Raw genomic sequence first — 14,305 nt, forward strand, 5'->3', positions numbered from 1 at the left:
CTGACTTCAAGCCTGATGCTCTATTTCACTGCACTACCTAGCTGCCCACCTGAAATCTTTGCTTCATTTTCATTTAGCAGATAGTGGTTTGACTGAAGCATCTTAAATTTCCTAAAAGTTGATTTTCAGTATTGCAGCAGTATACTGTTGGCCAGGCAGAAAGGGGAGAGAAGGAAGCACTTTTCAATGAGGAATTCCTGCCCTCCCTCAAATCCCCCCCCCTCTCCCCTCTCTCTCTCTCCCTTTCTCTCTCTCCCTCTCTCTCTCCCTCCCTCCTTCTCTCTTTCTCCCTCCTCCTCTCTCCCCCTCCCTCCCTCCCTCTCTCTCTCTCTCTTCCTGTCTCTCTCTCTCTCTCTCTCTCTGTCTCTCTCTGTGTCTCTGTCTCTCTATGTCTCTCTCCCCCCTTCCCTCCCCACAGTCTTTGCTACAGCAACTCTTTAATCCAGCTAAGCCTGGCAGACAGGTGTTGCTGATTGCAGCCATGATATAAATAACTATGGATAGGCAAAGTGTAGGGATCAGTGTTTGTTTTAATGATTTAGGGATTATTGGCTATTCATTTCCAACCATTTGTAATTGAAGCTGTGAAATAATGGAATTTATTAGAGGATGCTTCATTCACCCTTGTGCATGTATAATTTGAACATATTGAAGTGGCAGATGTGGGCTCATAAATCCTGTGTGCACGCAAAGAGGTGATCTGTCACACCACCTTAGTTCATTCAGTTGTGCTAGTGGTAGGGAGCAGGAAGATATGAATTATAGCCTTTTAGACATAATTCCATGACTTCAAGTCTTAGACTGATGGATGTGTTTTTTTTAATAACCTTCATTTTATTTATACTTGCTAGTCAGTAATGATACAAAGCCCCTTTAACTTCAAAACTTGGATAAAGTCACTTCTGACAGTCATTCATCATGCAGATTTGAGACTCTGCAAGTACCCAAAGGGTACCATCCCCACAGACAGTATTGTATGACGTCTATAGGTTCAAATACACCAGAAGAGAATGATCATAGGTGTTGGAGCTTGCAAAATTGTCTGTAGGTCTGACTTTCTGATTAAAGCAAAGACTTCTATGTGCGAAGCACACATGAGGAACCACATTTGATTTAAATTATTTATTTATTATTACAATTTATTTTCACAATGCTGTCAGTACTTTATGAAAGATCTTTTTTCAAAAGGCTTTAGTATGCCAAACCAATGCTTTCACTCAGTACCAATACATTCCTACTGCCTTCATACCCCTGTGGATAGTTTATTAAGTTGTGGCCAAAATTATCATAATGTAGGTACCAAGCTTCTGTGATGGTCCTCTCTGAATTCAACAAGGCTGATCCTTAGGCAACAGACTTTGTCTGAGAGAGCTTGTCTTCCACTGGCATAGTCTTTGAGAACAGAGGGTCACTTCTGTATTGTGATGAGCACTCAGAGTTGGACTTTAGTTGGAGCTTTTGGTATTTGATTATATTACTGCAAATTTGGATGTATATGGTGAATTGTATTTCATACTGATTGAGCACCTCCTGTAGTCCATATTGAACATGCATTGGAACTTCCAATATTGAACTTAAATGAACAAGAATTACATGCCCATTATATACCTAGCATTGTGCTAGGTAACACATAGTATACAGTTCCTGACTACCAAGGGCATAGATCGGAAACATATTATATATCATACAAACATACACATCGATAATATTTTTCATTTTAATCTTCCAGATATTCTAGTTTGAGAAATTGGGAAGTCTCATCATGAAGGCTAGGTGATGGGTAATTTAGGGATGACAAGTAATGTAACCCAATGAATTGTATTCTGAACATATAGAAATTAATAAAAGCTCTTCCTGAGGAGAGAAAAGTGACTTGGTGATGATAAGTGCAAATGTGTTCTATGCCTTTGTCCTATAAGAAAGGAGAACATTCTGGGTGGAGGAGTAGATGAGGGATGAGAACACACTTACTTGACAAGAGTAAAGGTCATGGGTGAGCCTATGTGATATTTGCTGCTGTTCAACTGTCTTCCAGCCATATCTGACTCTTCATGACCCTATTTAGGGTTTTCTTGGCAAAGATATTAAAGGGGTTTGCCATTTCCTACTCCAGCTCATTTTACTGATGAGGAAGCTGAGGCACATAAAGTTAAGTGACTTTCTCAGGAAGTGTCTGAGGCCAGATTTGAACTCAGGAAGCTGAGTCTTCCTGACTTCAGGCCTGGCACTCTATCCACTGGGCCACCTAGCTGTCCTAGTCAAAAATGAACTGTCAGTGAATTTTAAAAACGAAGGTGAAGACTCAGCATGGGATGCACAAGGCTTTGGGAAGCCAATGGGAGGTATGACTATGGAAGCCACATATTCAAAGTGCTTATCTCCTCCAATTGGTTGTTTTTAACCTATGTTTACTTCACATGGCTCTTAAGCCTTTCCAAAGGTGGAAGGTTTATAGTCAGTATGTTAATAGAGAAAACTGTCAGAAGACTGTTTTGTGTGAGTATGTGTGTTTTTAAGGGGAAAAAAAATCAAAAATAAAATTTATGTGAGGAGACTATAGATAAGGACTGGGAATTGGAAGGATTTGAATTTCAGTCTGGGTTCTGACACTGATCCATTCAGTTGTAATATAACTTCTTTTCTTTTGCTATCCAAGATAAGATTCATACAACTGATAAATGAGGAAGCAGTGTGGCAAAGAGCGGAGACTGCTAGATATAGAGTCAAGAAAACCTGACCACATCCAACTTGTGAAACACAGTGACTTTTGATCATGAGCAAATTATTTAACTCCTATGAGCCTCAGTGTCCTCCTCCGTAAAATGGGGATAATACTATCTGTCGCATCTCCTTCAGAAACTTACTAGTTGTTTCACTAACAACCTATATCTGAGCAAGTCATTTAACCTATATCTGCCTCAGTTTCCTCATCTGTGCAGTGGAAATAATAATTATCTCTACCTCCCTGGAGTATATGAGGATAAAAATGGAAGAATATAAAATGTTTTCCAAACCTTAAAACAACACATAATTACTAACTATTGTCAGCATTATTTTCATAACATGAGAAGATATGTAGGTGACAAGAATGGGAATCTGACAAGCCCTGAAAATTTCCCATTGTGGTTGAGATCCAGTCCTATAATTCTTAGTCTTGTGACAGGGAATGTAGAATTAGCAAAATTTAACTAATTTCATTCAGTAATAAAATTAGTGAAATTTGCCCTTCATCAAGGTGGTTGATCAGAATGACCACTTTTGTATACAAGTTCTTAGCAATAGGATGGGATTGACTGAAGGCAAAGATTTTAAAAGTCTTCTTGGTCCTGACTTTTAGAGTATACCATGGAACCAAGCCCTGGGCTCATTAAGCTAATGTACTTTTCTGTAGTTAATTTGTATTCTGTAGTGGGAGAAAAAATGGAGTAAGCAAATGACTCTTACAGTAAGATAAACAGATAATGTTTCTTTACTGGCCTAACTGTATACTCTGTCTCCCATTCTGAACAGCATGCTCGACAGCCCAAACCGTCTTGACGAGGAACACAGGCTGATTGCCAGATATGCAGCGAGACTGGCTGCAGAGACATCCTCATCTGTAAGTTTCATTAAGGATCTTTCTTTAATGATTCTTAAGGAAGTTCAGTCAGAACTGGGCAGCTACTGGACCTTTTCCTTCTATTTCAGAGTTAGAGACTATTTCATTGTAATTCTTGTTTTCATTTATAAAGCTCTATTTGTTTCTAGTTAAGTGTTGGCTTCTTAAGGGTTTTATGGTATCTTGGTAAAAATGTCCATTTATATATTATAAAATAATGACTTAATGCTTACTACTTGTTTTATCTGGTCAATAAGCATTTATTAAGCACCTTTTGTGTGTTATAAAATGAACAGAATGGATTTCAAGATCCATTTAGTTCTAAATCTATGACTCTGTGATAAACTGGCTAGGTCACTCAGTGACCTAGCTGCAGATTTGAATTAAAGCCAAAAGCTTCTCGGTGTCCTTTCACACCCATCCCTCATACACTATTTGGACCTGCCCCAAAAAGAAAAGAAGACAATATACTTGTAGGAAGAACATTATTTTCTCTATTTATAGATTCAAGTAAGATTAGAAAAACTGATTCAACATCTCTCCAGCAAAAAGAATTCAAATCAGTTTGTCACTTTATTCAGAATGTAAATGTCTGAATTGGAAGTAACCATGAACTTCGCTTTGTTGGAAGATACAGGGCATCTCCATTTTTTTTTCGTTACTCTCAGACATCACAGCTGTCAGAGACCTAACTGCACAGCATTCTCACTAATGATCTTGAACGAGAGCAGTATAATGACCCAAAGCATTAACCCTCGTACTTGTTCACAGTTTGGTGTATTGACCATAGCACAGTCAGATTCCCATGACTGAAGGGAATTACAAGATAAAAATGTCCTTTATTTTTTTCCCAAAATAAGACGCAGTAAACCAGAGATAGCATTGAAGTGTGCAAAACATCAAATAGCATGAATAAGGGCAACCTCATTATGGTCTTCCAACTCAGTGCATCTCAGAAGAAAAAGGAGCATGAATGAAAATTAAATCAAAAGGAATTCAGCACTGAGTGTCAGGAAGACCATTTCTGCTAGATGACTAATGCTCAATGGGGTCAATTGGAAGGACAAACTCATCCAAGCTCTTTAGCAAAACCTCTTGTTAAGTTTTCTAGTTCATATCAATCCATGTATTGGTTTTGGTATAACTGGACTTAATCAAAGGGAGGATGTGGATGGAAGAATTGGTTCATTTTCAACCCTTATTCTCTGACAGCCATTGCCTTCCCCTAACACCCCAGCACATTCCATTTCCCTGACTCCTCAGTGAAGATAATTTGTGGTCCTTGTATACATCATAGTCATAGTGGATCAGCTGTAGAGAAGATATCACCCCACCCTCTAGCCGTACTAGAGTCAAGCTGTTTTGAAAATTCCCTAACAACCCTAGTAGCTGAATAGATGAAAAAACTAATAGAGACAAATTTTGACTTGATGACAGAAAAAAAATACATCCTAACAATTAGAACTGTCTAAAAATGGAAGTCTTCCTCAAGAGGTAGTGGGTTCCCTTCTCCTTGGAGCGGAGGCTTGGTAACCACTTGTTGTCCATGTTCTAATAGAATTTCCTTTCAGGTAGAGCTTGGACAAAATGGCAACGGAGGTGACTTCCAAGTGTCAAATTCTGTGATTTAGTAAGAGATCACAGATTTAACAGAAACATGGTGTTAGATGGTAACTTAGTTCACTTGCTTGGGTATATTTTCTTTCCTTTGGAAGGATCAGATTTAAATCTTCCAAGGCTGTATTTTTAACCTTCCTTCTCCATGATCCTTGCCTGTGATAGAGTCTTAAGGAAAACTCTGAGGGTTTTCCCTCAATAAGAACAGAAAATTGTAGCTCAAGTATCCTGCAATAAAATTAGTCAGTTGAAGGAAGATTTTAGTTGGTATAATTCTTTGGCATTATTTCAGTCAAGAATGGGAACCTCTGTCTCATGGGCCAATCTAGTCTTTGAATTTAACTTTGTCGAGCCCATAAAACAAGAGGAAAGATTTAAAACCCCTATTTGTTTATAGTTAGAAAGATGCAGTAAGGTTTAAAAGTGCATAGAAATATTATCCTGGATGTTTCACAAGATAGGAACATTGCCCCTGTCTTCCTCTGTTGTATTTCTTGCTCTCTTAGTGTATGTGTCTTTAATCCTTTGTATGCACATGTATAAAAGAAAGAAAGAGGGACAAGGGGTTTAGGAGGGGAGAAAAAGACAGACGTACGGACAGACTGACTTTCTCTATCTCTCTGGGTATAGATTATCTCTGTGTGTATTATCTCATCTTGGGTTTGTTCTGCTCTGTTTTTGTCTCTCCTTATGCATTTCTCCTTCTTTGTGTTTGTAGCCACCTGTCTTGCTTTCTTCTCTTTCCTTCTCTTCATTTTCTCTACTCTCTCTTCCTTTTCTATCTTTTTAACTTGAATCAAAATAAAAGTGGCGCATTTTTATACCATCTATTGTTAGAGAATGCTCTGGGCCAGTGATCTCCAACTCCAATAGAAATAGAGGCCACTAATATATATGTATATATATGTACAAATATATACATATATGTATATATATACACATATGAGGATCCCTTAGGGTCACATCTTGACAGGTTTAAAATCTAATATTATCTATATTTTATTGTCTTTTTATTTGTTTTGTTAAAAATTTTAATCTGATTCAGGCCACACTCGGGAGTATTGTAGGACACAGGATTGTGTGTTTGACACCTCTGCTCTAATCAATCTAAGATTAAATTTTTAGAGAAGCCAGATCCTTTTAATGTATTCCTTCTGAGGTAGTCTACAGTTCATCCTGTAAATATCTCATTTGTATATAATTGTAGGTATGTTGTCTCTCATAAGATTTTTTGTTCCTAGAGCAGGAGCCATGTTTTTGCCTTTTTTTTGTGTTTCCAATGTTTAGAAAGGTGCTTAGCACACTGTGGGTACTTAATACGTGTTTGTTGACTTGATTTAACTGGAGTATTTTTTATATTGGAATTAGCAACCATATCAAAGTTGTCTTTTTTGCAGGCTGATCTGTCTTGATGGAGGGTGTTTCCTTATCTGGAACTCTCTATACTAATAAAATCACAGGCCTAGTTCCTGTCCTCTGCCTATTTATTAAATAGACTTCTATTCCCCATTCTTAAATTTCACATATATATTTTATATAGATATGTATAGATTTATACACCCACATACATGTATATGTGTGTGTGCACACACACACGCTTTATATTTATCCCCCATTTTTAAAGAAAAGATGAATTAAGTTGCTTTTATTCAGTTGGTCATCAGTTGATACTCCTTTTCTATTTCACAAAGCTCAGAGGGTAACCAAAGTTCCCCATACCTGATGTAAAGAAAATAGCTGACTGATTCTATTTTTTACTTTTCAATTCTTGTTTTCATGTGGATAACTATTCAATGACTTTACTAGAGACAACTTAAACAAATTATCTGGTCAGCTCATTTCCCTCACTAATACTAGAGATTATAGAGCAGAAAACAAGCTTTGGAAACCAAGGCTGACTAAGCTGGGGAAAGTTTCTACTTATCATCTATAAACAGAACCTTCGCAGGAAGAATACTATTATATATTCATTGGAATAAATAATAACAAAAATAATTAAAAATACCATACTAACATTCAAATTTAAAATTTGTAAAGTTCTTTCCTCACAATGTTTTCCCTTTTTAAAAAATTTGCATCTTCAACACCCAACACATTTTCTGGCAAGCATATAGTAGGCATTTAATAAATACTTATTAATTGATTTAATCCTGTTTGGTAGATAATATAATTACTATAACCTCACTTTATAGATGACAAAAGTGAGGCGTAAAAAGAGAAAATGACTTGTCCATGATCACACAGCTACCATTAGCAATGTCCATTGCTTAAACCCAGGTCTAGCACTTAAACACAGCTAAAGAATCGTAAGAGCATTTATATTGGGCTTTAAGGTTTATAAAGTTATCTCATCTTATCCTTACAACAGCCCTATGTACTAGGAAACTAAAGTCAGAAAAGGTTAAGTGACTTGCCCAGAATCTCACATGTAGTAAGTGTCTAAGGCAGGATTCTAACTTGGATTTCTGACTCTAAGTCTCACATTGTATCAACTCTAACACCCAGCTGCCAATAAGTATCTACTACTTGGCTCCAAGTCCAATGCCCTCCCAATTTTGGGGGGGCAGGGGAGAGAGATAGGGGAGGCTATAAATTATAGTTTAATTTCATTGATTTACCTTTTGTACATATTTTCCACACGTCTCAGCATGGCTTGACAAATACATTTTATTGAGACTCCTCGGGGAAGATTCACTGTGACAGACGTGTTTTGTACTCCCTGATATTAAATATTTTATATCATCTCTTTCACAGCAGCCCAGTCAGCAGAGAGGTGCTTCTGATATCTCTTTCACCATTGACGCAAACAAACAACAAAGGCAGCTCATTGCAGAACTTGAAAACAAAAACAGGTAAGAGCTTTTAAGGCAGATTGGCGTTTTCTTCAGAGTGTATCACCATTCATTTGGATTGTACTTTATTTAAAACCTTTACCTTTCTACTCCTATGATTTATCACTTGAAGGAAAGTGGAAGTGTTCCTTATTGTCAGTGAAGGTTGTTTGCTGAATTGTGAAAAGCTAGGCTAAGGAAGTTATGGGATGAAGTTTTGCTTTTATATGAATTTTCCAGATATTTCATTGTTAATATTTAATGAATCTTTTCAGTATCTAGTCAAATCATGATCTTTAGTTACTTCGTTTTGCCCTGTTCTCCCAATCCATCAAATTTGTCCTGGCCTGAGTTCTAACTTTTTTTCCAACCTAGTCTCAAATCAGTGCCGTTTATTTTTTCCTTATTTTTTTTCCTCTCTCTCCCACCTCCTTTTGCCAGAAAGAAAGAAAGGAAGGCAGAAAGAAAAAGAGAGAAGGAAGGAAGGCAGGAAGGCAGGAAGGAAGGAAGGAAGGAAGGAAGGAAGGAAGGAAGGAAGGAAGGAAGGAAGGAAGGAAGGAAGACAAAACCCTTATTACAAATTTGTATAATCAAGGAAAAGGCAGTTAAGTGACTCAGTGGATAGAGTGCTGGACCTGAAGTATCTTCCTGAGTTCAAATACAGCCTCAGACATTTATGAGCTTTGTGACCCTGGGCAAGTCACTTAACTTTTTCTAAGCTTCAATTTCCTCAACTGTAAAATGAAAGGGTTGGCCTAGATGAGTTTCTGTCCCTCCCAGTTCTAGATAAGATCCTATAACATAATTGATACCATATTGCTTGCCTTCTCAATGAGTAGAGGGAGAGAGAATTTGGAACTCAAAATTTTAAAAAATAGATAAATAATTCTTAAAATAAATAATCTTTAACCACTCCTTGTCATTTTTTTCCTTTCTTAAATGTGGGAGTTAATAAAGGCGACTGGACCTTTTCTCCTTTCTTTCTATATTCTCTCCCTTGATCTTATCCTCTCCCAATGTTCCACAGTAGCACTCTATCAACAACATTGTAGGCACTCACTAAGAGGTTGATGAAACTTGCTAACTTTTATGTCATATCTTAGCAATGGCTTTCTTGGTGAAGTCACCACAAAGTGAATCAGAGGAAATGGAGTTCAATAGTCAGTTTCTGGAACCAAAAGATAAGAGGGCCACCATATAGTGTTAATATCCTGATAAAAATTGTTATCTCCAGTAGTTTGGCAGTTTTATGTTCATTCGATTAATTTCATAAAAATGGAAATACAAACCAGTAGAAATGCTTAAATTATATCTGATACACAATTTGATTCATATTCTCTGTAAAGATTTTTAAACTATTGAGTGTTATCAGCTTGATTTAAGATCTTTAGTCATACCCTGTTCCTTCCATATTTTATCTTAATAGGTTAAGTTTTTTTTTTTTTTATAATTTTTCTCTTTGATTCCTTCAGTGTGTTTACTATCCATTTTGTTGTGACTTAAATAAATGATAATATTGTCTCCAGTTCATGGTGTGTCACAAGTATGTTTTCCTTCTGGCATTTTTGCTTTAGCTCATTTTTTAGACCACTGTTATACAAACAGAAACACACACACACGGAGTCTTCTTTTGAAACTTTTTAATAGTTTTATTTCTTTGGGTCATTGTTATTTTTGAAAGCAATCATAAGCATTTGCTATTTCTTGTAACCTCTTATTTTTGTCTTCCTAGAAGTGATGAAAGTTTTATGTTTTAGGAGATTTATATGGACCTCAATTTTAAAAGTTTATAAAATATCAAAATCCAGGCCAATTCTTTAGCAATGATTTTTAATACTACACATGTAAGTTACTTTACTCCATTTAATGTTTTGCTAGAACAGATCTAAAATCCCTTAGCTGAATAGATTACATGCTTTTGCTATTGCATCAAAGAAAAAGGAGCCTCCTACACACTGGTTCCCTAGTCATTTGTCTCAGCCTAAAGGGAGACTGGTGAAAGTTTATTAAGATCTCTTCTTGCCTACAGGTTTTGAATTACAAATTCTGAGAACATAATAGCATCATGAGATAATAAATTTAAAGCTGGAAGAGATCTTAGAGCCTTCTGGTCTAATTCCCTCATTTTACAGATTAGACGTGTGAGCCCCAAAGAAGTGACTTGTCTGAGATTACAAAAGTACTGAGTATCAAAACCAGGAACAATCTGGGTCCAAATCCAGATCTCTGCATTGTTTCCCTAAAGTCAGTCAGTGAACAACCATTTATTAAGTGCCCATTATGTGTCAGACACTGTGCTAAGCCAAGAAAATTTAACTATTATAATGCTTTTTAAAAAAGAAAATTTTCCTGAAAGTCTGTACATTTCAGTCTGTAGATTATAGACGCTCATCATTAAATGTTCTTTGGTGAGTGTGGGTTTAGCTTCATAATGTGAGAATATGGCTGTATGACCACAGGAATTTTTCTTGCTTCTGGAGGGAGGTAGTCACATCAAAATTGGAGCATAAGAGCAATTTAGTTATACATGGTAACCCTCAATTTACATAGCTTTGGGCACAAGAATTTTACAAGGGAGAAGAAGAGCTGTGAGGAATTTGGCAGGAAACAGCTGACCAACAGAATTTCCCTATTTTTTGTTGATGGCACCACAATCCTCCCAGTCACCCAGGATCATACCTCAAGCTCATCTTTTCCTTCTCACTCCTCTACATAACCAATCATTTGCCAAAGTGTCTTCATTCTGCATTGAAAATCTATCTCCCTTCTATCCCCCTTCTTCAATAATAATTGATTTTTATATAGCTTTTTTAGAGTTTGGAAAGTGCTTCACAATACATGACCTCATTCAGGTTTCAAAATAATTCTATGAGAAATGGAAGAGCCTTTAGTAGCCATCTAATCTATCCCATACATGAAAGGAATCCTCAAGTAACATGTTTGATAAGTCAGAAACTACTAGAAAAGCTCCAAAGCTCACTTCTTGAGATAGATGATTCCACTTTATTTTTTGTTTCCACGAATCAATTTTATTTTATTTGCACTTCCAAATTCACCCTTTCCCTCATCCATTAAGAAGACAAGAAATGCAAAGTCCATTACAAATACGAAGGCATGCAAAACAATTTCCACATTAGCCCTGTTCTGAAAAGAAAGAAAAAAACAAGGAAGGAAAGAAAGGAAGAAAGGGAGAAAGAAAGAAAGAAATGCTGTTAGTCAGCATTTTGAGTTCTCTATCTAGATGTGGATAACATAATTTCTCTTTTTCCTCAGGAGTCTTTCTTTCACAAAGCTGCCAGTCAATAATCATTTCATCCACAAGCATTTTTTAAACATTTACTACTAAAAGCACTAGGACAGTTAGATTGTGGATATTGATTTGTGCTGAGAGTGTATAGACTTAGAGTCAGGAGAACCTGAGTTCAAATTCGGTCTCATATACTTACTGTGTGACCCTGGGCAAGTCACTTTTGGCCTCCATTTCCTCAATTTAAAAATAGAGGTTGTAAAAGCATCTACCTCCCCCAGAGCTGTTGTGAGGATTACATGAAGTGTTTATAAAGCTGCACAGGATCAGCTAGGTAGCACTGTGGATAGAGAGCCAGGTCAATAGTCAGGAAGACCTGAGTTCAAATATGGCATCAAACACTTACTAGTTGTGTGACCCTGGACAAATCACTTAACCTAGTTTGCCTCATCTGTAAAATGAGCTGGAGGAGGAAATGGCAAACCACTCCAGCATCTTCACCAAGAAAACCCCCAAAATGGGGTCACAAAGAGGCAGGTGGGACTGAAAAGGACTAAACAACGCAACATACTGTCTCCACATCTTCTGTTGAAATCTTTTTGTGGATCAAATTTTCCGTGCTTAGAGTGCCCCAATAACTGACAAAAGTTATTCTTTAGTATTCTAATATAAAATAGTGTTTAAAAATGGGAGAAATCCCCACTACTACCACTACCACCAGTCTATAACTTTCTCTGTGAGGTTTTTAATGTAAATATTTTTCTTTTTTTCCCCTCTTATAGTTGTTCTTTTACTTTATTTGGCACCATTATTGCCAGTTAGAAGGGATAAAGGGAAGCTGGGCTTGGTCAGGACTGCCCACCCACCCATCCAGGGGATGGAAGTAGCTCTCTGAGTACACAGTAAGGTGGAGGGCTTTTGTAGTAAGTAGGTAGTGTGCCTCAACTCACATCTTTGTGACTATGTGTAGCTTATATGCCTAAGGATGGCCTTGTTAAAACTTATATTCAAGCTCAAGTCTCCACTGCTTCTCTTCTTGAGGTCTGAGGCTTCAGGGGGATGCTCCTTAGTTATATAATTATAGCTGTGGAGTCCTGGAGGCATGGAATGGTGGGAAGATGAAGAGACTTGATGTCCTGAGAACTGGATTTGAACCTGAAAATATATATGACTATCGGCAAGTAACCTGATCTCTCCAAACTTCAATGACCTCATGTGTAAAATGTGAATTATAACACATGGGCTACCTACTTTATAAGAATGTCCTAGGAAAAGTAGATTGTAAATCAAAAAGCATCAGACAATTTTGACTATTACCAGTAAAGTTCCATAGGTGGAAAATAACTGAGAGATACAACCCCCATATTTTATAGAATGGGAAACAGCCTCAGAGAGGGGAGGTGGCTTAGTGAAAATTTGGCTTCTAAGTATACTGTATATTCCAGAGGCAGCCATTCCAAGTGAGTTCCACTTCCATGGCTTTGACAATCCACCTTCTATTCATTGTGATTTGTTTCCTCTGAGTAACTTTATCTTCATTTGATTAGATGGGCAGTTGAACAAGAGGAAGTGCCTTTCCTAGAGGATGTGATATCTTATGACCCCATTTAATGACTCCTGACAGCCTGTGGGAGCCATTTGCTTTCCACAGTTCACGTCTCCTTTATGGTTTGTCTAATGTCCACCTAAATGTAATAATAGCCAAGGCCCAACATCAATAATGGGTTGTGTTGCCTCAGCCCCTGACAAAGGTCACACCAATAGCACTCCTGTGTCATCCATTGATTCAATATAGCTCATCCTTTTAAAAGCACTTTCCTGAAAAAGGCTGCCTCATTCAGCTCCATTGTTAGGTTGAAAATCTGTAGAATAAAAAATAGGACTTTACCTAATTGAAGATTTGAAAGACCTCTGATCTTTGGCTATCAGATAAATGCAGGGCAAAGAATTTCATTTGGGCTTAGAGTGAGAGGTTATCTAATTCTGCAGAATGAACATCGTTTATCTTTATTTGCCCTCAAAGAACCTTTTTACTTTGGATCTTTGTCCATGATGCCTGGTTCTGCTGAATAACTGAGAGACATATTTTTGTCTCTTAAGAAAAATATCTCTTAAGCAATCCACTTTTTAAAACTAAGTCCAACACTTTAAGATCTTAACTTGCCCAAGGATTTAAGCCCTAATGGTAGTAACAGGCCCAGTGATTTACAATACTCAAAAACAGAATATCATGAAGATTTAGACATATTTCAAATGGAGCTATCTGTCTCCTTGTTTTTCCAGAAACATGTAGCAAAAAGACTGATATAACATGATTAATATGTGAGGAAGGAAGGTTCTGGCCCCAAGTTTCAATGTTCAGAATGAAAATGCGGGAATAAAATGATAAGAAACCGCCAAGGGCACAACCTACATGGGAAGAAAAGGGAGTACGCTTAAGATTGTATTTTTTTTATCCATGCATGTATTTTAAATACCAAAAGACTCCATTCTTCGTGTCAGGTAGGTATTTACGATAGGTCAAGTCAAATTACATTGTACATGTTACGATGTCAGTAACACTGATGTGGACAAAGTGGACAAATTTTCGAAAGGGAGGAAAGCACAGTTTTCAAACTTTTGTCTAGGGTGTGCCTTGGCCCGTCCCAGAAAACACCCTCAACATTCCTTTCTTCTCTTAGTTTGACTTGCCCTGACCTTAGCTGTCAAAGAGAGCTAACCCATGCTTTTTGACTTTATCTTTCTCTCCTAAGAGAAATCTTACAGGAGATTCAGAGGTTAAGACTGGAACATGAACAGGCTTCTCAGCCCACCCCAGAGAAGGCCCAGCAGAACCCTACTCTCCTGGCAGAACTCCGTCTTCTCAGGTAAATGGGGAACCTCTTCAATATGAGGGGAAATGTTTTCCTGGTTTCTTTAATTGAGGTAGATATCCTGTGTACCTAGTGAGTGAAATAAATTAGTCTTAGCTCACAACTGGCTACTCCAGTGTATTTGTTTCATTGTTTTCAT

At 37.3% G+C, this 14,305-nt stretch overlaps 1 protein-coding gene across 19 annotated transcripts in view; it reads left to right on the top strand.

Moving 5' to 3' along the window:
• Positions 1 to 14,305, top strand: part of DTNA (dystrobrevin alpha) — a 464,017-nt gene that overhangs the window by 398,799 nt on the left and 50,913 nt on the right. For all 19 annotated transcript variants that reach the window (XM_072604522.1, XM_072604523.1, XM_072604524.1 and 16 more), the window contains 3 exons: positions 3,511 to 3,598; positions 7,970 to 8,067; positions 14,047 to 14,160. In XM_072604522.1, coding sequence (XP_072460623.1) covers positions 3,511 to 3,598; positions 7,970 to 8,067; positions 14,047 to 14,160 — 300 coding nt within the window. The remainder of the gene's footprint in view (positions 1 to 3,510; positions 3,599 to 7,969; positions 8,068 to 14,046; positions 14,161 to 14,305) is intronic.

This window comes from Notamacropus eugenii, chromosome 4 (genome assembly GCF_028372415.1).
Source record: "Notamacropus eugenii isolate mMacEug1 chromosome 4, mMacEug1.pri_v2, whole genome shotgun sequence".
Classification (NCBI taxonomy): Eukaryota; Metazoa; Chordata; class Mammalia; order Diprotodontia; family Macropodidae; genus Notamacropus; species Notamacropus eugenii.